The sequence below is a fragment of the Podarcis filfolensis genome (genome assembly GCF_964270895.1).
Source record: "Podarcis filfolensis genome assembly, chromosome: 3".
NCBI lineage: Eukaryota > Metazoa > Chordata > Lepidosauria > Squamata > Lacertidae > Podarcis > Podarcis filfolensis.
In genome coordinates, this window is record NC_139606.1 from 91439749 (window position 1) to 91462989 (window position 23241).

At 40.4% G+C, this 23241-nt stretch overlaps 1 protein-coding gene across 14 annotated transcripts in view; it reads left to right on the top strand.

Moving 5' to 3' along the window:
• ENAH (ENAH actin regulator) overlaps positions 1 to 23241 on the top strand; it is a 72850-nt gene that overhangs the window by 21135 nt on the left and 28474 nt on the right. For 9 of the 14 annotated variants that reach the window (XR_014545721.1, XR_014545722.1, XR_014545723.1 and 6 more), the window contains exons 2-3: positions 16479 to 16644; positions 21425 to 21602. Coding sequence is in view for 10 of the 14 variants with exons in the window: in XM_083604498.1 (XP_083460624.1) it covers positions 16479 to 16644; positions 21425 to 21602 (344 nt within the window). In the remaining 4 variants the exon portion in view is untranslated. Of the gene's footprint in view, positions 1 to 11399; positions 11573 to 16478; positions 16645 to 21424; positions 21603 to 23241 lie in introns of those variants that run through there. The other 5 variants (XM_083604502.1, XM_083604496.1, XM_083604499.1 and 2 more) reach the window with 4 other exon arrangements.

Consider the following 23241-nt stretch of genomic DNA (forward strand, 5'->3'; position numbering starts at 1 on the left):
ACAGCTTAATTCCTTTATGGGATTCCCACTGTTTGTCCTTGTAGTACTGCTGCCTCAGCAACCAAACCTGCAATTATTCAGTCTCATGGCTTGGGGAATATGATCTGCAACCTAGAAAGAATAGTCACTTATCATCAAAATAGAGATTTGGAAAGTGCAATAGGTAAATGAAACTATTTCTTACTTTGGGCTAAATCATATATTGCCTTCTAGGAATACTCCTCTCAAAGTTGTAAGGCGATTCTTCACTCTGGAGTTACTGCAATATGTTAAATATGATGTAGTGCAAATGCTGGTAACAAGAAACGAGGGGGGCCACTAGGTGGCGCATCGGAAGATGGCTGACAATAACATCTCTCCGACCCACACGAGGTAATTTGGAGGCTATGATGGGGGTAATTAGCCTCCTTAACCCCCCCCAGGATTGTGGGGGGGACGGCCCTTGCCTGCTGTGCCCTATACCACCCCCGAATTTGTGGGGGTGGGGGCACTAGGCACAAAGCCCTCCTGTGGGATTCCAGCACTCCTGGACGCCGTCCCTGATTCGCGCCGCTAGTTGCAAGCATCTTCAAAAGAAACAATTTGGACGAGATAAATTGCACATGCTTCAAGGAAAAAGGGGAGTAAAGACTGCTGACAGAAGAGATCTCTGATAACAAGACAAGAATAAAATATGAGAAGATATGTCAAGATACGGTATGACAAATGACTGAGGGGGGAGGGGGGGAAAACCTGCCTTCCTTTTTCTTATGTGATTTAACAAGAATCCCCTCCCCTAATGAGTCAGAAACTAAGGACTTAAGCTGTGGATTTAAGGCTGTGTGGAGATAAACTTTCGAACCAAAGCAATGTTTCAAGATGAAGCTGGAAAGCTAAGAGTTTTGGAATGACGCAGTTAAAAATGCCGTCGCCATTTTGGGAGGCATTGTTGGAGCTCTTGGGTCTGGGAAGAGAAAGAGAGAAATAGAGTTGTTTACATATCGTGGATCAACTCCTTGGTGGGACTTAAGAGCGACAAATGCCAAATTCATGATGGAAAGAGCGATGCTATCTACGAAGGAGATATATGGAAACCATCTGGACTTAGTGGAGGAATGGGAAATCCACACAGGATTATTATTTTGCTTATCGGCTTAAGGAGACTAACAGAAGAGATCGTAAAGGAAAAATAGAAATTATATGAACAAGATATGATGTGGAAACACCAAGATAAGACTGGATAGAATTATGAACTTTGTCTGGACTGATTGGGACTGATTTGGACATTAACGCAGTAATAAGAAGATGATTTGAATCCCCCTTTGGATCTTGAAGTATGGGTTCCCCAACAAAATTTAAAAATTTGGCTTTGTAATTTGGCATTATGTGATGTGATTTAATTTGATGTGATTGGCCAGTTAATAAAAATTATTTTTTTAAAAAAAAACCAAACGCTTCACTGTGCTTCAGCAATTGATCAGAGACCTAAAATTTCAAAATACCCATCTGCAGTATCACTGACAATATGGAATTTTTTCTTTGTGATTAATACTTCACTTTTCCAAACTTTTGGCAACATATTCCATTGTCAGCGTCTATAGCAGGGATGCTGGGTTTGGGGGGAGTTGTATGAGGTAGAATATTCTAACCAAAAGTTTTATGTAGTGGTTGTAGTTATGTGGTGATTGATTTTATGAGATGTAATTATATTTATGTAATTATTAATTTTACTTCTTACTTGTTTGTTGAAAGTTGCCTTGAAGCTTTGGCATAGGTGATGCACAAGTCTAATAAATAATATAATATTAATTTCACATTTAGCATTTTCTGTTTTAGCAAGTTCATGGCAGAACTGTGCTTGTGAATGGATTCTTGACAAAATGGGTCAGACTTGGAGTGGCGAATCTCACTCTCCCAGTCTCAGTAACCTAAGGAGCAGTGCCAAAAGTCTCTTGACTGGAGGAAAGGAGAGCATCCTGGCTTTCTCTCAACCAGAAGTTTCTATTACTGTCCTCTACCCAGCAAAATTCCATCTTAAAATTAATGCTCTGTGTTTTTCTGCCTCCAGCATTGACCATTTGAGGTGTGTTTAGGGTAATGTGTACTTTGTTCTTAACCTGTAATTGTGATGGAGTTTCTCATGGCATCTGTAATTTGCGATTTAAACCATGAGATATTCAGATGAAATTGGCAAGATTAGAGCCTGACTTTCTAGAGGCACTCAGCAGCAAATGCAGCTGGCATCATTTCTGTGGAACATAGAAGGGCTTAATCGGATACATGGAGCATTGGCAGAAAAAAAAATGAGTGTTTCGGAGTATCAATTTACGCCAGTAATGCCTTATTTGTATAATTGGCATTATGCTGCATTGTTTATTGTAAGCTGTTTGTGCTCCATGAGAAAATAAAAACTTGGTTTAAAAGCACACCAAATTCTACATCATGCTATGATAGACCTGCTATGATGGAGTCTTGGCTGTTGCTAACTCACATGCTCTCAGCATGTACCCTGCAAATAGCCTTTTAAACAGTTATTTCTAAAGATGCCTTAGGCTGCAGTTGTATACCCTTCACCTACTACCTTTGAGTAAGCCACACTAAACTGAGTGAGGTTTACTTTGGAGTACACAAGACTGCATGGCTAATAGGCTTAACATTTTAAGCTGGCAGTTGTAATAGTTAGGCCTGCTAGGCCTGTGATTACAATGAGGATTGCTGGAATAACCCAGACCTTCCAATATTGGCAGCGGGGGGGGGGGCTTGTCTTGTGGACTGTTCCTGAACTGTGTGAGTTTACAGTAATTAGTTGTTAAACACTGAGACGGCATAGGATATTGGGAATGTCATGACGGTTTAGATGTAGAGGTATAAGAAGATGGGATGCATGCAGGAAGTAAAATTGATGAAGGGGAAATATGGAGAGAAGTAGGAAGTTGAGGCCCACAAGGATTGGTATTGAGGTGTGTGTTTTTTAACTTGTTCATAAATGATCTAGAATTAGGAGCATGCAGTGAGGTGGTCAAGTTTGGTGACAAAGATACTAAATTGTTCAGAGTCAATAAAAGGAAAAAGAGATCATGAAGAGCTCCAAAAAGACCTCTCCAAACTGAGTGAATTGTTGGTAAAATGGCGAATGCAGTTCGTTCTGAATGAGTGTAAAGTAATGCATGTTGGAACAAAAAGCATTAATTCCAGATAAATACTCATGGGGTCTGAACTGGAGGTGAACCTCCAGGAACCTTGGGGTCATAGTAGATTGTTCGATGAAGATGTCAACCCAGTGCGTGGTGACTGAAAATAGCAGATTCTATGCTAGGGATCATTAAGAAATGGATTGAAAATAAAACTGCCAGGAACATAATGCCATTATATAAATCTGTGGTGTGGCCACATGTGGAATACTTTGTACAGTCCTGCTCGCCTCACCTCAAAAAGGATATTCTAGAGTTGTAAAAGTTTCAGAAAGAGCAACCAAAATTATCAAGGGGATAAAGCAACTCCCCTATGAAGAAAAGTTGTAACTTTGGGGAGTTTTCAATTTAGAAAAAGGCAAGTAAGAGGCAGCATGATAGAAGTATAGAGAATTATGTGCAGCTTGGAGAAAGTAGATAGAAAAGGTTTTTCTCCCTCTCTCATAACACTAGATCAGGGGTAGGCAACCCGCGGCTCCGTAGCCGCATGTGGCTCCTTTACACCTTTGCCGCGGCTCCGGGGCGGATACTAGCGAGGGGAGGAGGCGCATTGTGCGCCCCGACACTCCCCACTGTGGCGGCCGCTGTACTGGCTGTGACGTCGCATGGGGGCGGTGCGTGGGTTAGTCACGCACCGCCCTGATGTCACCTTCCCGCCCGCCCGCTACATTGTAAGGGGCATGTACGCTGGTCACTGCATTGAAAGGGGGCATGTACGCTGGTCACTGTTTTGAAGGGGAGTGAAGAACACACACACAAAAAAAGGTAACTTGTTAATTTAACATTTATTTCTATGAGGAGGAGTAATTCTGAGGGGTCAAACAAAGAAATAATAAAAAAGTGACAAAAAAGTTATTTTTATAATGACGAGTTTTGCGGCTCCCAGGTTTTTTTTCTTCAGAAACGGGTCCAAGTGGCTCTTTTTGTCTTAAAGGTTGCAGACCCCTGCACTAGATCTTTTGAACACCCTATGAAGCAGAGTGTTAGAAGATTCAGGGTGGATAAAAGAAAGTGCTTCTTCATAGCTAAACTATAGAACTGACTCCCATAAAAAATGATGGGCCAGATTGAGTGAAGTCTTCCAGTGTGTGAGCTAGTGTAACTGGAGAATTGTCAGAGAGTAGGCCCTACTGAGTAGGGCATAGTGTATGTGTGGATGTGATTTTTAAGTGCATTTGGAACACCCAAGAATATGTTTTGAAACTAGTGCTGTTCACATTTGTCATATCTTTCCTTTGTTGGTTTATTGTAGAGTTGGAAGGGGCCCCGAGGGTTAATGCATTTTCTTGAAACCAATATGTCTCTTTGAATAGGATAGATATTGTCACTTTAAAAGTGGTTTTCAAATTCTCTGTCTTCCACTTCCAGGGAATCCTGTCCTTCTCTTGTCATTTGTCACAGAACCCCAGCATTTTGCAAACAGTTTTGGGTTTTATGCTTTGAGGCGGGCTATGCTGATGTCAGTCTTGCATAGTCTGAAATAGGGAAATCTCCATGATCCATAAGAATGCATACCCGGGGCCACTTAACACAGATTAGTTATGCTTTAACAATTAAGTGGGCCTGATAGGAATCTCTTGAGCTGGACAGAATAGCTGGATGTACATGTACGTTCAGTGAAATGTTTCAACAAACAGACATGCACACTATACAATTGGTTGTATCTTTTCAGCCATTTTTATCTACATTGTAGGGAATGTTTAGTAGCAGTGGACAAGCCTGTCTTCAGAAAAGCCTTTCTGCCAGTATTGATTGAGTCATAGATGATTCCCTGATAAGCTTCCAAAGAACTCCAGGATTCACCAGTTCCAACTTGAAAACTACTTACATAAACAAATGTGAGCAAGGTCATAGAAACATAGCATTGTAGATTTGGAAGGTATCCCCCTTCTAGTCATCTAGTCCAACCCCCTGCAATGCAGGAATCTCAACTAAAGCACCTATGACAGATGGCCACCCAACTTCTGCTTAAAAACCTCCTCCACCTTCTGTGGGAGTCCATTTTTGTCTTAGAAGGTTACTGCCGTTAACAGCATCTGAAGTGATAAAATACTTCCTGTTCAAGTCTGCATGGAAATAATTGAATGATAATCCCTCTAAAAGAATATTGGCCGTATGCCACACTAGTGGAGTGAGTCAGTAGTACGGTCTTTACTAGCATTACCAATTATATATAGGTCAGTGGTAGATGATGTAATATAGGTTATTTCCTGTGGTCATGAAGCAGAGAGTTTGTCATTAAAGTGTGTGAATTTTTGAAATAACGCTGCTCATCTAAAGGATGCATACAATTGAATGCTTGGACTGTAACATGGATTGCTAAAACATGTACAGTACCTTGAAACTATTGGCTCAATTTATAGGAATGTGCCTCATGTTTGGCTGCTTCTCCCCTTTTGCACTCTGTTTCTTTCCTGTACTTCCTGCCCTGCAGTTTGTTTGTTTGTTTGTTTTTGGCATCATAGCCTTTGGGGGCTAATCTAGGCTTCTAAGTGCTGTTTGTCAGATCTAGCTGGGATATTTTTGACGGTATGCTAGTTGTATGTTCTTTAGGTGAATTGGATATCTTGGTTGTTTTAAGTTCAGGTAGCTAGCTGTGTTGGTCTGACGCCATCGAAATAAACATAAAAAAGTAAAAAATTGTCCAGTAGCACCTTATAGCCCAACCAAGCTTATACCAGAACAAACTTAGTTTGTCTATAAGGTGCTACTGGATAATTTTTTACTTTTTAATTTTTATTTGGTTGTTTTAAATATGTTGTATTTTATGCATTTATATTTTATATTGTTGTAAACTGCTACAAATATTTTCTATAAATAATTAAAAATAAAAATACTTAGCTCTGATGTCTAAACTCCACAAATTCTGTTTACTGCTAACTATAGATTTCCTCCAGTGTTGATTCAAAATGGATTTCTAGTTCTGGTTTGGGTGGTACCCTGTGTACTAACTGTGGTTAGTGGGAGCATATTTCTGATGGCCAAAGCATGGTTTGACTGACTTCTTGACTGAGCTGTTGAGGCTTGCTTATCATAACAATAATTCTATATTTGGTGTTGTCTAAAAATTTAGATGCATTTTGAACAACTTTCTGTGGCATAAGGGCATTGGGATACTGTGCTGGTTTGGAACTTAGAGATATGTGCCATAGCAATTAAATGAAACTGCACAATAGAAAAGGCACAGACGGTGCCATTATGAGATTTGACATTTCAAGAGCTGATTTTAAATGTGTTCATCTGTATGCACACATTGAATAACTACTGCTTTTTATCTAGCCCTGGAATGATAGAAATGAGAGCTCGATTTATGAAAAGTCAGTATGAGCAGAAGACCTGATTGCATTAGCTTTAAGAAGCAGTGAACGTTTTAAGATTTTAAAATACCCTTACTGCTTAATTTATTTATTTTTATTTATTGCATCCCAACTTTTTCTCCAAAGTGCACAAAGTGGTGTACATGGTTCTGCCCCTCTTCATTTAATCCCCCAAACAACCCTGTGAGGTAGGTAAGGCTGAGAGGCAGTGACTGGCCCAAGGTCACCCAGTGATCTTTATGGCTGAGTTGGGATTTGAAACATAGTCTCTCAGGTACTAGTCTTATCTGCTATACTACACTGCCTCTATTACTACTGTATAATAAGTACAGTACAGACATATGTCTGAATGTTTCCTGTCTCCTGAATCGTGGTTGGGTTGTAGTAAAATTTGTCTTGGGTGTGCTGTGGATTTAACTTCTACACGGGAGGCAATGTCCTGCAGTCTCATTATGTGAACGAAGGGAGTGAACCTTCCTCCCTCAATCTCAACCAATGGGAGAGTTCCTATGAGGAAAAGTGTTCACTTAAGTACAAGCCGCAACCATTTTGCGCTTGTCCAGTTGACACAAGACAGCCAATGTGTGGGTCTTTTGGGACACGGAAGAGGGCGGAACAGGCTTATGCATTCTCCACTGACATGTGCAGACTCCAGGAGTGGAACCCCAGTGCAAAATGGTCGTCATCTGTATGCAGAATTCAGGCACCTTGTAGATAATAACATCAATTTGTACCATTTTTTAAATAGATGAAAACGGTTGATATGTTGTGTGGAACACTTCCAGTCACCATTATTTTTTACTATTTATGTGTAGTGATTTATAGCCCACCTTTCTTAAATTATGGAACATAAGGCTCCCCAGCACCTGTTTGACCTTCATTAAGGGTGTACTAGGCATGTGTACCAGAACTACTGTTTCATACTGGAGCGTCATCAAAATATTCATTAGCAGATGCTGTGCTAATAATAATGACACTAAAGATCTGGAATGCAGATTGAGAGACTTGCCTTATCCCTTACATACCCAGTAAGTTAATGTGGTCTGGGAGAGCAGCTTCTTCAAGTTCTGAAGATCTCAGAAGCTTCCTCCACAGTAGGGCTGGGCAGTATATCGGTATATCATCCAAAGTGGTTGGACGGCTATATTGTGATATCAGTTTCATAATTTTTGACCTGGCAATATATCGCAAATCATGATGTGTGTGTGTGTGAGCTATGCAAAAATCACAGTAGGAAAAACCATGAAGCCAGCCAATGTTTCTCTTGATTCCTGTAGTCCCTATTAACTCTGCCAGCTCACCTCTCCTCTGCCTCCTGCAAGTGGCAGTGAATCACAAGAGCAGGGGCTGGCAAAAATCACAACGGGGGGGAGGGGAACAGTGAAGTCAGCCAGTGTCTCTACATAGCTCCATTATATCTCAGACATCGTGATATATTGGCATATCACATTGTTTAACTGGTGGTATATCATGATGTTGAAAACCAGATACTGCCCAGTCCTAGCTGAAGGGTGGTCTTTCAGTTTTTGAAATAAAATAAAAACATACCCAAATGGTTTGACACTACTTAAGCAAAATTATTTCCCCTATAGCCAGCAAGAGGATAGAGAGCTACAGTAAAGGCACTTTTGACTGGGTTTTAGTTGAATCAAGTAATACTCGCTAAAAGGTGGTGCTAGCCATTGTGAGCTTTTTTTCCTTTTAGCTGTCAAGATACTGGGAGGAGTTTCAAGGCTAGCGCCTGCCATCTACTATATTTTGCAGTCTTCACTGAATATTTTGCATCTGTTTTTAAGGCATTCCCCCCTGCCTCCTTGTTTGTACTGATTCTCACTTCACATTTTGTGCAAAGCTTTTCAGAACATAGCATTAATTAACAATAAGAATGGTGGTTCTTCAGTGCAAGAGACGAAACTGTTTTCCTTTAAAATATCTGGTGAATGCTAAAACAAACAAACAAACAAACAAAAAACCCTGCAGATGATTAGCAAACAGGTTAAGAAATGCCACCTAGTCTACAATTATTTATTATTTAGCAAATAGAACTTTTTAGAAAGCTTAAGAGCACTTGCTGATTGATACGGCATTCTTGTTCCCCAAGGGCTGTTCTACACAAGTGATTTATAACACTTAGGTAGGTGGCATGCATACTCCATACATTATTCTATTTGTATATGAAGAAAGACAATTTTTCTTTTTAAAAAAATTCCACCAGTAAGTCTTAAATTACTTCTACGGTTCTTGTACAAGAGTAACAATTGTGCTTAAGTACTTGAAAACAACACATACACCTCTTGTAAAGTGATCTGCTACAATGGTAAACTGTTTCAATGCTATCTCTAAAAGTTTGCCTGTCTATAGTGTGTAACTAACCCCTTGTTTGGGGGTGGGGGAATCTAGATTACTATCTTAGACGTTCAAGAACTAAGGGTTGTATCCAGCTTGCACAATAGACTTTTCATTCCTCTCCTCTTCTCTGCAACCCTCTATGTGTACCCTCAAAATCTGCACCAGAGACAAGAATACATTTTCCCTCCATATATTCTGTGTGTATACTGAGCAGTTGTGACTGTGAGAGGAATTAAGTCATTTCTCAAAAATTGCTCCATGTAAATTAGTTATGGCAGAGTTCTGACAGAGACTGCATAGACTTAATGCAGGAACGGTAATGCTGCTCTAACATGGTAGGTACAGTCGTACCTTGGGTCTTGAACAGAATCAGTGGCGTAGCGTGGGTTGTCAGCACCCAGGGCAAGGCAAGTAATTTGCGCCCCCTAACTCGTGGATTTGCGCCCCCTAACCCGTGGATTTGCACTCCTTAACCCTAACCCCCAGATGTTGCGCCCGGTGCGGCCGGCCCCCCCTGCACCCCTCACGCTACGCCACTGAACAGAATCCATTCCGGATGTCTGTTCGACTTCCGAAAATGTTCAAAAACCAAGGTGCCACTTCCAATTGGCTCCAGGAGCTTCCTGCACTCAATTAGAAGCTGCGGAAGCTGCATTGGACGTTCAGCTTCCAAAAAATGTTCGAAAGCAGCAACACGCACTTCCAGGCTTGTGGTGTTCGGGAGGCTAAATGTTCGAGTATCAAGGTGTTCCAGAACCAAGGTACAACTGTATCTTGTAAGCTTTTCTGTGCAGCTTGCTCAAAGTTTGTTACAAGAAAGTGAAAGGCAAGACTGCGTATACCAAGATGTGGTTTAATGCATCACAATTCCAGGTTGCCTTAGAATACCAGCTGGTATTCCCAGAATAGGATTGGTTGTCTAATATGTATCCTGCTTATTCTGCAGCATGTTCCCATCATGAACATCATGAAGTAGCACATATGTAGTAAGCAGATGCTTAGCAAGCACATATTTACTTGTTTGCCATAAGCTTGCCTTCAAGCATTAGTGTTCAGCATTGGAATATGTAGTGAGCATTCATTGTATTGTGAAGCTGTCCTTTGATAGTAGGCGAGTGCCAGAACCTTTACAGCTGAAAATGAATCTGTTAGATGCTTCTTTTTAACATATACAGGGATGTCCAACAGGTTGACTGCAGCTAGCGGCTCAATTAATTTCCTCCATGGGGGGAAGCATCCGGCCCTGGCCCTCACTCACTCCCCTAAAAAAAAAAATTAACAATTTTGGTGTGTCCCCCCAAAAATGGGTAGATCACTGCCAGCTTTTTATTGTGGGAGTAGATCGCAGTCTCTCGGGAGTTGAACGTCCCTGACATATAGTAATAAAATTTCCTGCACTATTAATAGTTTAATTCATAAGCATTTTTAAATGCTAAAAGTAAAACTAAAAATAGCATACTTGATGGATTGCATATTGTGCATATTGTGCTCATATTCAGACACCCATGCAAGTTTTGATGTCACAAAAAATGAGTACTTGCCTCAAGTAGCTGTCATGTGCTATGATGACCCATTGCTTCCTTGCAGCCTAAGGACATCTAGTGATCAAAGAGGGCAGACTAGGCCAGTCTTCCAAAACTTTGTGCTCTGTATCTGGCTGGGGTTGATGGGAGTTTGTTTATTTTAAAGCATTTCTAGGTGGGGCCTGCTAAAAGTGGCTTACAACAATAAAATACAACATACAGAAAAACATGACTCTACAAAAGAAATAGAATTGCCCCCCAACCCCCCAGAAAATCCAGTAGAACAGCAGAGAATATCCATATTCCCATCAAATGCCTGGGACAAAAGATGTGTTTTATTCTGGTGCTAAAAGGAGGTTAATGATGCCCTCCTTTTAGACCTCACTGAGGAGAATTCCACAGCTAGGGAGTCCCGACGCAAAAGGCTTTGCTCTTGGTGAACCTCCCTCACATGGAGAATGCCCTCAGATGAAGGGTCCGGATAGGTTTGTATTGGGAGAGGCAGTCAGATATATATTGTGTATTTTAATTTCTTGCGGATTGAGTTGCATTCAGTAGGACTGTTTTGGTGTAATCTCCCATATGAAGGAGCGATGTGGAATGATTCCTTTGGAGAAATACCATGATTAAACAGTTGAGGAATGATTTTGCAGGAGTAGGACCTGTCTGTGCTGCTCTATTTTTTAAGGTATTTTTAACCTGCCCTTAAACAGAATTGCTGGGATGGATGCATTGTGCTCATTGATCTTTTCTGCGCAACCTGTGAAATCTTCCATGCCAATTTTCTGCTTGTATTCCTTCTTAACACTTTATGCAGAAGAAAATGCCCTTGCCTGAATGCCTGTGATAGTTACTTTGTAGTAGCTTGATAAAAGTTTCTCCAGTTGAGTCCTGCATACACTTCACTGTTACCTACTACATTTAGAGAATGAGTTCAGGAAGGAAAAGAATTATAGCATATGGCTAAGATTTCAGTGGCATGTTTATTTTAGGGACCAGTTACATTCTTGCAAGACTACTCTCTGACTTAATTAGAAATTGGGACATTACTTTCAAGCTTCTAGTCTAGTTGAGCACTAAAAAGTCTTGAGAAATACCCATTGCGGGGGGTTATACATTTTACTATGAGAATTTTAAGATTGTCTGACAAAGAGCAGCAAACCATGAAACTGGCAGATATACCCTTGGCTGTGCTCCAGCTGCCTGTAGCAATGTAAGTACACACCATAGCTCTTGCTTGTGATAAAACGTACAGAAATTCTGCTTCTGAAAGATAATACAAACTTTTAAATTAATTTAAATTGTTGTTGAAAAGAGGTTGATCTCTTTCTGATAACAAGAAATTAATTGTTGCACGTAGTTTTTTATATGTAGCAAACTATTTTTAGCACGAATAGCTTGAGCACTACAAAACAATTAACAAAATAAGAATTAAAGGTACATTTGGAAGATGTTCCTGCATATGTGACTTTCTGACAGACATAAGGGAGTGATTGATATCCCACATGAAGCGTTTTCTCCGAGTACTTGTAAGATAGTTATATTTATCCTTTTGAACCTTTTAGGATTAATGGTGAAAGTCATTCTTTACTGAACAGTACTTGAACTGCTCAGGTACTACTCGTTTTCGTATTATTAGGATAAACAGAAAGGTTGATCTGGTTTCTCCTTGCATCATAGATAAAATGTTTTTAAACAAAAAACAAAAATGGGCTGTGTGCCAAGAAAAGGTTTTTGTACCAATATAATTTTGTATCTTAGTTGCTTAAAGCATGCTGTTTTCCAAAAACATTTTAAAAGGGGAAAATGAGTCATTACTGGTTTTCCAAACAAAGTTAGTGTTTAGGATTGAACTGTTACTATCTCAGTAATGCCATTTATAACTAAATCCAAATAAATCTTACATTTAACTAGCATAGTAAATTATTTTGTTAGGAACACAAATCTTCAGTTTATATAACAGTAGCGTAATCTATAACATCATTTCCCTAGAGGAAAAACTGCAACTGAAAAGGCAAAGAAAAAGCGACTTTGAATTGATTTACCCTTTAATAGATAAAGTTTGTTCACTGTAAATCATGGGTGGCATTCTACTAAAGTTTAGAGCAGACCTGTAGAAGATAATGGGCCTAACCCAGCTCATTAATTCCTGTGGTTCTACTCTGAGTAAAACTTAATTGAAAACTAGCTCATGGTTCCACAAGACATTTAAAAGGATGTTAATCAACCCAAGACCTGGTTTCCAAGGAAAATTTCCAAGTAAAATACTGCATTTTCTCCAATACCTCATTTTGATACACTGTGCATTGAAAGCTCTCAGTTATTGTGCTTGCACATTTTGATTTAGTTCTCAAACTGCAATTCCCTCTGGAAAAACTAGTTAAGTATTCTTGTCTTGTCTAGCTAGGCTTCATGTTGTCTATTGGTGACGGTGCAAATACTCTAGGGTTATTGATTTGGTTTTTCCGTTTATAGCATGAAGAGACTAAATACCTTTGCAATAAATAACACAGCTGACATACATTGGTGTACTCTAGAAACAGCCTTAACTAAAATAACTTCTACTTTGTACCAAGTATAGACAGGGGTATAAAGTCTGAGTAAGGCAAGTGGCATAATCTGTGTTTTGCATCCAATATCTGCATCAGAATTGTGACGGAGATATCACTAACGTGCCCCTAAATGCTTTACCACTGAGTATCTGCTTAAGATCTTAAATGCCCGAGAAACTAACCTAGTCAACATGGTGAGCTCTTTGGTCAGGATCCAGCATTTAACATTGGAATGCAGTTTGCACATAACATTAGAAAATAACTATGGTTTAACACAGATTAGTAGCATGCTGGTACCCGCTGCTTAAAAGGCTTCTAAAACAAACCACAAGCTCTAGCTGCTCGCTTATTAGTGCAACAGAGCTGCTACATTTGTGTTGGTGGGTGATCTGGACTAATTCTGTGCAGGTTTATTTCAGTAAGCCAGTTAAATATGAAGAGATGACTGTCTTGCTGCAAGGCTGCTATATAAAACAGGTTCTAGTTTTCTAGGGAATATCCTAAGTCTTCATAAATAACCCCAATCCAGGTTAATTTGTGACCTCTTTTTCCTCCACCAACACTTTAGTTTTTACTTGCTGAAATCCTGTACCCACTTATCTGGGAATAAGCCCCTTTGAGCACACTGGGAGTTACTTGTGAGTAGACCATGTATAGGATTGTGCTTTAACAAATGTTTAAAGATAGATTAATGTAGTTTGTGATAGAGAAAGGACTTCACTCTTGATGTTCATAATGTTCATCTATGCACTGACTCTAGTGCTTGTGTTCTCTTAAACTAGCAGACTATCTTCTCATTTTTATTCAACAACCATGACCTGAGAATGTTTTAGGACTGTGCAAATGGTCTGGTTTCAGTGTACTTTACTGAAGTACATTGACTTTAACTTTTCCCAAGTCTTTGAGGAAAGGGCATTGTACTCTGGGCATTTCTGTTGGATCTAGAAGTAGGGTTGTTGTATCTAAAAAAAGAGCTATCCAAATAACAGCTGGGAAAGTATGCGTCAAACACCACAAGCTAGTTTGTCTCACTCATGAAGCAGATGTCCTTGCAGTTTCTTTGAGGATGAGCTTATGTAGTCATTGTTTTTATGTTTCATTTTTGATATCTGATTCTATTGTATTTTTAGTCCTGTTTTTCCCGTGTCATGGTGGATGTTTTCTAGCGGGGAAGGGCAGAACTTGAATGGGTTGTTTATACTTCAAGATTATACTGAATAAATGGTTTATACTTAAAAAATAGCTGAATGTGATACTCTCCCCACCCCCCTTTTCTATAGAGTAATGTGGTGGTTTTCTAGAAAGAATTTTTTTTAAAAAATTGCTGCCCTTAATTGATACAGCCTGTGTTAACATTTTTATTTAATTTAAATTTAGAGAACAAATCAAAACTAGCATTTCATGTTAAATTTATATGCTATATAATCGCAAAAGCAAAAAAATAGTTGAACTGACATATTTCAAACGTGTATTTAGTGTGGTTTAACTATTATAATGAAACAAATTCAGACAAATATTTTAAGACATGACAACTAAATATATGGGAAGTTTATACTGCTATTTAATTTTTTGGGGTGGGGGGATGAAAATGCTGAAAACTGCCCGGGGTGTTGTCAACATAAATCTGCAGGTTAATGGCTCATTTGACAAAATATTTGATCCTCCTATAACAGGGGTAGGCAGCCTAAGGCCTGCAGGCTGGATGCGGCCCAGTTGCCTTCTCAATCCAGCCCACGGATGGTCCAGGAATCAGCATGTTTTTACATGAGTAGAATGTGTCCTTTTCTTTAAAATGCAACTCTGGGTTATTTGTGGGGCCTGCCTGGTGTTTTTACATGAGTAGAATGTGTGCTTTTATTTAAAATGTATCTCTGGGTTATTTGTGGGGCGTAGGAATTCGTTCATTCCCCCCCCCCAAATATAGTCCGGCCCACCACATGGTCTGAGGGACGGTGGACCGGCCCATGGCTGAAAAAGGTTGCTAACCCCTGTCCTACAAGATAGCAGGGTTTTTTAATGTTATTTTTTCCATATTTTTCTGAATGCATTGTTGCTTTCAGTTTGCTTCATGTTATTATGTAGCACTGGAAACTATAATAAAATTTAATAAATAAATATGTAGTAGTGAGAGATGGTCTTCTGAAAAGATTAAAATGCAACTTTTGATTTTAGGTTTGACTAAGAACATTCAGGTTACTTTATAGTTGCCCAGTTTGACTTGAACCCTGCCATATTGAATAATTTCCAGCCAGTCTCCAATACTCAAGTATGTGTTCTGTGCTGGTTGGATAATGCCTTGGATGAACCTAGCAGCTATTTGTTCAGACCAGTAGATTATGTTAGCAGGCTTTTTAACATTATGCTCCTTTTTGTAAATCCTATTGAGCCACACTCTGCTTTATGTCCCTTGGAATCTGGGCTAAAAGCCAGTTATTCCCAGATTAATATGGGTCATTGAATATTTGGGCAGTTATAAATAGAAGAAGAATCTGTGCTCTGAAGTTGCATGTTGAATAGGTCTGGTTCACATCTCATATTAAACCTTAGTTTAAAACAAACCATGATTTAATGAGAATGAGCAGTATACTGCTACACAATGTTCAAAGGTTCCTGTGGCATCCCATCTCTGCTTTTCCACCACAAATTAAACAAGTCACAGTCTGTCTTGTTATGTTGTCCAAATCTGGGGCTGTTGGTTTGTTTCCTCCAAACAAGTCATAAGTGGTAGCCAAGGTTTCTTACTGGCTAGCGTTTTGTGGTTTGCTTGAGGAAACAAAACCAGGAGCCTGTGTTCTGTTGGCACGACAAGCCAGATTCTAGCTTGTTTCATCCATGGTGCAATAGGAGGGAGGGGGAGCTCTGTGAGTAGCATTCACTAGCATATTAAACGTTCAGATTAAACCATGGTTTGTTTTAAACAACTGTGGAGGCCTACCTGTATTTAAAAATAAATAAATCAAGAGAAGCCTAATAGTTAAAAGCAAGGATGCTTACTGAATCTCTGTTGGAAGAATGTTCCATAACCTGGGACCAGTGTCACTAAATACTGAACTTCTGGTTGAGTCCGGTCAGGCCTCTAACATTGGGGGGGGGGATAACTAGCAGTGCTACTCTGGATGACCTCTGTCATCAAACTGGGATATAAAGGCTTAGGCAGTTCTTAAGGCACTGTGAGCCCAAGTTGTTGCTGTATTTACAATGTTTATTTTCAGTCATTTTAAAGCTGTATTTATACCAATTTAATATTATAAGCCATTTTGTGAAGATTTGTGCTTTGAAAAGTGGGTTAGAAACGTATGAATTGCAAGATTGGATTATTATTATTATTTTAATGACATAAATTGGTCCACCGTGATCATCCCTCCTCTTCCCCTATTCAGAAGAATTAGATGAACTGTTTGGGAACAGTGTCTGATTGGGCTAATGAAACTATGTATGGACGTTTCAGAGTGGGAAATGAGTGGTAGAATGTTGCCTTCGTTTTGAAAAGGTGTTTCCTTTCATATAGGACATTTAACATCACTTGTTTTTTTCCTTCTAATAATTTGTTTTCCCTTGTTTTAACAGTGAGCAGAGCATCTGCCAAGCACGGGCTGCTGTAATGGTCTATGATGATGCTAATAAGAAGTGGGTACCAGCTGGTGGATCTACTGGATTTAGCAGAGTTCATATATATCATCATACAGGCAACAATACATTTAGAGTAGTTGGCAGAAAGATTCAGGATCATCAGGTAAGTGATTAAGCTCAAGTAATTAAAATGGCCTTTTATTTTAGTTGGTCAGATGTAAATGTTCTCTTACATTGATGGAAGGAGATGAACTTTTGGATCCACCTCAGATCCTTTTACTTAATAGAATAATAGGACAGTCAAACAGGTCAGAGGCTTTCAGACGATTTTCACCACAAATCTACATTTTTTATCATCTCTTGTCTCTTTTACCAAAAAATAAATTAGGCCAACTGAGTGGAATTACCGTATTTTTCGCACCATAGGGCGCACCTGACCATAGGGCGCACCTAGTTTTTAGAGGAGGAAAACACACAAAAAAATATTCTGAATCAAATGTTGCACTAAACTATTTAAAGCAGCAAAGCGGGCGGCTCCTATCCGCTTTGCTGCTTTAAATCGAGCCTCAGAGGAGGGAAGGAAGGGGAACCATGGCTTATCTAAGTCCAGTTAATAATGCTGAGCCTGACTTATGGCCATCGAGATTAGCCTGGCTGTTTCAGTGGAAATCTGGGGAGGCTGAGGTGGACTTTCCAGTGGTCAAAGTGTGGTTGTATCTTCCTGCCCGGCATCTATTTCCTGCCCTCTTTTCCCCCCTGCACCCCCGCACCCTGCTTTGAGGGAAGGAAGCGGAGCCATGGATCCTCCACTCGCAACTGCAGTGGATTCCCTCCACTTTGAAGCAGGAAAGTGGGAGAGGAGCGGCTTACACGAGTGTAAGCTGCTCCCCTCCCACTTTGCTGCTTCAAAGGGAGCCCAGGAGGAGGGAATCCTCTGCAGCCGCAAGCAGAGGATCCATGGTCCCCTTCCTTCCCTCTTCCGTGGTTGCTTTGAAGCAGGAAAGTAGGAGAGGAGCTGCTTACACGAGTGTAAGCTGCTCCCCTCCCACTTTGCTGCTTCAAAGGGAGCCCGGGAGGAGGGAATCCGCTGCAGCTTCCCCCACCTCCCGCAAAACCGGCAGAAGCCGCCAGCTCTTTAAAGGGGTTGCACGGCTTCTCCTGGCTTTTCTGGGAGGTGGGGGGGATTCCCCCACCTCCCGCAAAACCGGCAGAAGCCGCCAGCTCTTTAAAGGGGCTGCGCGGCTTCTCCTGGCTTTTCTGGGAGGCGGGAGAAAGGACTGATGCAGCCAGTCAGTCCCTTCTCCCTCCTGGGGAAAAGCCCGCAAGAGCGCACAAAGCTTGTGTGCGGCTCTTGGGGGCTTTTCCCGCCTACCTCCCCCCTGCATTCGCTCCATAGGACGCACACACATTTTCCCTTGTTTTTTAGGAGGGAAAAAGTGCGTCCTATGGTGCGAAAAATACGGTATCCGGGGGTTTTGGAATGTAGAATCCAAAGAGTTGGTGTAGGTGAGATCAAAGTTTCATTTATTGATTTAACAAGCCAGCTAGTTCCTATTCACAGTTTCAGATGAAGAAAATAGGATTATTATATTTTTACATCATGCCACTTAGAAAATAGCAAGGGTCCCTCATTGTACTCACCCTCACAGTGTGATTTCTTTGTGAACTTTACTAAAGTCCCAGTCTGCTTAAGCGGAAAGGATTGCATTTGTGACTTCAACATTCTGATTTTTAAAAACCAATATTAGTATGTGTATTGCTTACCTCTTGAAGGATCAGGGTATCAGGGACTTAGAAAACAGAAACATTTGTTGCAGCAGATTCATGACCGAGGAGTCAAAGGTATGTAATTGATAATGTTTTGAAGACAAAATGAAGATCATAGTGCAAATCTTTAGTGCAGCTGCACCTGGAATATTGTGTAGAGTTCTGGTTGCTTCACCTCAAAAAGAATATTGTAGAGCTGGAAAGGGCTCAGTAAAGGGCATGACTGGACTGACCATGACAACGAAGTGATATTCACCACCACCCCATTTCCAGACAACCTCCCACACCACATGGAGCAAAGACTAAATCAAGGCTATTTCCTGCTCTCTGCATTGGACCCATGACCACTTGAGACAGGTCCATGGTTGCCATGGAGGCAATGAACTCCCAGACTGGACCTGAGGCATGCTCAGCATGAATGTTGAAGTCACCCAAAACCACGGAACTGTGGTTCTCCAGCATCACACTTGAAACAAGCTCAGTCAGGGAGGCTGATGAGCAGCAGGGTGGCCAGTACACCAATAGCATGCTTAACTGGTCTCTTAGGCCCAGCGTCAGATGCAGACCCTCTAGTGCTGCTCCAAGGAAGGTGGTACATGATGGTGGTATGTGAATAGTCTCTCCATTCTGGGCTGATGTCACACCAAGTACCTGGGTGGGCAGAGCTGAGTCAAATTGGCCTACCCGGCTGCCCCACCCAGGTCTCAGTGAGACCCAGCCTCAACCAGGTCAGCCTGCTGAACCACACTCAGATCATGGATTAGCATTCATTGCGAACTGACCTGGTATCCAGCAGAAGAACCAGCAGACTGAAGGGGACAGTGTTAGATTATCCATTGATGCTGCGATAAGGGGGAGTTTAATGAGGTATATCAGGCACAAATACCTGTCATCATCCCTTCAACATCTCATTCTGTAATGCCTACCCTTCCCTTCGATCACCTTCTACTCTGATATCCTTCCCTCAAGACATATCCTGTATGTGGAACACTCTGCAAAAGTAAAAGTAACAATACACATTTTATCATGCCACCAGGCCATGCAGACATCAATCCACAATAGGTCACATGTACAGCCCACCATAAAGATGTCAAGCCACAGCTGAGAAACAGAACAAAACCATCTTGTACGGGAATCCCACCCCATCTCTCACCTGGGGTATAAGCAAGCACTGCAGATGGACCATAAATAGACATCAACAGGTGCTGTAATGAAAATATTGTCATTCAGCACTCATTGGTAAATAGTAACTGGCCCTCAATAAAGAAAACTGCAAAAATTCTCCATCTGTTCCTATCAGCTCATCTAATGTATAAATCCCAGAATCTAGTCACTTCTTCCATAGAAAGAATTATCTTTAAATCAGGGTTACCCCATGAAGTTAATTTAACTATCAGCATATGGATCAAATTATAGCCGGCAAGCCAGCATACACAGTGACTCCCTAGTTGCTGAAATTGGTGATGTAGACCCTTTTTTACATGTATAGACTGCAGCACCACCCATCCCAAAAGAGGTATTACATGAGCCACCTCTCAAATTGCCCATGCTGGGGGTACTCCTAGAAAAAGAAACTTGCTACTTGTTTATGCCTTGTAGTATAAAATAAAATATGGAAAATTAAATCATCTTTCCATTTTATTATTTTAAGTGATATACGAGGTGGTGAATTACCCCAAATAAACATCAGAAATAATACATTAAACTTCTGAAAATATGCTTGGAAATTTGTTGACAAATACCGCTAAGAAAAATTATTGTTCGTGGCAGTACATCTTAAATGTGTTAACTCTACCCCTAAGTGCTAAGTTTAAGTAGTGCCTGATCTCAGTTATGAACCTATTTAAGCTTAATTTAATGATTTGAGAAATATCTGTAGAAACCAAAATCCCTAGTGAAAATGCTTAGTGAAAGACATACACAGCAGGCAATTTAGACTTGCCCTCTGGCATTCTTATTTTAACCACTTTATTGTTCATCCTGGAATCTGACTAAACTTATCCATTGATCTGATAAATTCTGATATAACTGTTTCAGGCCTGCTAACAAATAGTAGCAAATCATCTTCAGACAAAGCTAATCTAAATTCCACTTGCTCATGCACAAACCATAAATCTTTCTGTTCTGTCTAATTGCATATGCCAACGGTTCCAAACATAAATCAAAGATCAATGGAGAAAGAGGACATAAGAACATGGGAATAATAGTCTCTGTAATCTATCCCCAAGCCTTTCCCCACAGACAAATCAAGTGACACAAAGGCAGGTCTCATCTGCAGGTGCTGCTTTTCTTCCCTAGCCCTCTTCTATAAGGTAAAGGTAAAGGACCCCTGGACGGTTAAGTCCAGTCAAAGGCGACTATGGGGTTGTGGCGTTCATCTCGCTTTCAGGCCGAGGGAGCCGGCGTTTGTCCACAGACAGCTTTCCAGGTCATGTAGCCAGCAGGACTAAACCGCTTCTGGCGCAACTCTTCTGTACTGCCCTACTGGCCCAGCACCTGTTTCCAATGCAAGATCTCACTTGGAGCTGCACTCATTGGGGCAGGAGGATGGAAGAGAAGTGATACTGTGTTACACCTAGCCCTCTGTTCTAGTCAGAGAGGGTATGCCTGGTACTGGGGCATATATGTACCTCTGCCTTTTAAAAAAAAATAAGGGAAAAATCCCTAAATGAAGTTGGAACTATGAGAAATACGTGTCTGAATGAATGAGTCGCAAGAGGAGTTGTACTTAGCATTTTCTTCCATCTGTGCACATAGTTGCTCATTAACTGCCTCTTAAGTTTCTTCTCAGCCCATTTCTATTAATGCTAAACAGTATAGTCAAACGCTGTGAAATATATTTATTTAACGACCGTTTACACATTTTCATTGGAAAATTGCTGTTTTATAATATATTGGTGGGGGGGTTTTAATTATTATTTGGAGTGACCTAGCTGGCACTGCAGGGTTTTTTATGGATGATAATTAAAACAATATAATTGAGGAAAATCAATAGGGAAGGGGACATTTGCTGATAACAGGAAGTGTATTCCAAGGCATTGGGCCCCTTAGGCAGGACCATAAGCAAATCTCTCGCATTCTTTTGGAACAAGGGGAAGGGGGAAGGAATACACATCCATAGGTGAAAATGCTACAAAGCACCTTTAAGCCATAACTATACTTTACTATTTTTTTAGGTGGTAATAAATTGTGCCATTCCAAAAGGATTGAAGTACAATCAAGCAACACAGACGTTTCATCAGTGGCGGGATGCTAGGCAAGTGTATGGGCTCAACTTTGGCAGCAAAGAAGATGCCAATGTCTTCGCAAGTGCCATGATGCATGCCTTAGAAGTGTTAAATTCACAAGACTCTGGTAAGGCTGCTACAAATTTCCACAACGGTTTTTAAATAGTGGCTTATTGTTCAATCTTACTTCGTTCTTGAGTTGGAGTAGAAGGTCCAGATACATATTTTAACCTAAGCTGTTATCTTTCCAATAGACATGAGTTAGTTAGAAGTAGATGCCTTAATCCTATGACTGTACATAACAGAATGCTGCTATCCTATATGGTGAAGGATTAGCAAATCAGTCTTACGTGCATCACAGTTCACTTCATGGGTATTGTAGAGTAATTACTTATATTTGGGAAGAGACTGCAGCAAGTTCCTGTGCAGTATTTCCAGAATTTGTGTTAGGTAAACTACCAGGTGGAATGAAATAAGAACTTCCTCAATAGAGGGTAAGAATCACCTTCAAGAATGCGTAGATGAAACTACAGTTTGGATCCACAAACCTTCAGGAAGAGCATTATCTTTATTCCTTAAAATATTGCATTTAAAATATTGTGGTCCTGCTTAGGAAATATATATATTTGTCTTTAATGCAAGTATTATTAGCATTTGTGTGCAATATAACACAATGGGTGATATCCAACTAAGGGTGCCTCTTGAAGCCCATGGCTCTCTACTGTTTGAACCAAGCTTAAAATGATTATGGCCCCAAGGCAGCAGAGGTTTAGGGTCAGAGCTTTCCTTCTCCTTGGATGGGCTCCCAGCTGTGCAAAAAAGAACTGTTTATTGAACTCATTTTGACAACTGAAGTCCACATAAACTTTTGAGCATGAAATAGCTTTGGTGTTTTCTTTATTGCGAAGAGAGCTTTGCACAGGTACTATAGGAACAACTGCTAGGCAGAAGATCCAGCAAGTCAATGCATTAATAGTCCAAGGCTTCAGATTTTTAAAACTTAGCTCTGTCAGTCAAAAACAAAGACATCTTAATTAGAAGACCTGCTAAAAATCATTCGTTCCCTGAAATGGCTTTTAGGAAAGACCCAGATTTAATTAATGGAAGCAATTGCTTAAAACATAACATTAAAGTGGTCTCATATTGGCCTTCTGATGGAGCATGAACAGCAAAATTAGAACATGGGTGTTCTCTGTGCCATCTGATGAATGTGAATAAGACCAGCAAGCCGATTTATCCAGCAGTACTTTGAATTCAACTGACCTCTCAGGCTTGAATAACAATGAACTCTAATCATACATTGTAGTGCAGTTGGTTGCATTCCTGTTGCCTTTCAACTATACTGTATGCAAAATGGTTTTTCTTGAAAGAGAGCCAGCCATTCCACCCCTCCCCCTTTTTCCCAGGGCTCTCTGCAACAATGGAGAGACATAGCATTAAGTGACTGATATATTCATCAGTGCTTCACAGTCATCAAACCCCTCAGGGACAAACTAGATGATACATTAAATATGTGAATTATCTGTTGTTAAAGATTTAAACAGCAGCATATAGCTCTGATCAGTATTAGGGCTGTGGGCAGGGGTTATTTAACAATTTCCTCTGCTATTCAGACAAAGAAAACACTGGTTTGGGGTGGGGATGTTTTTAGTTGGTACCATGAGGTGGGGTGGAATGATTAAAAATCTTGCCCAACAATCCACTGTCCTCATCTACATTGCTTTTTAATTTAATTTTTGTAAAATATAACATCAAATATGTGACAG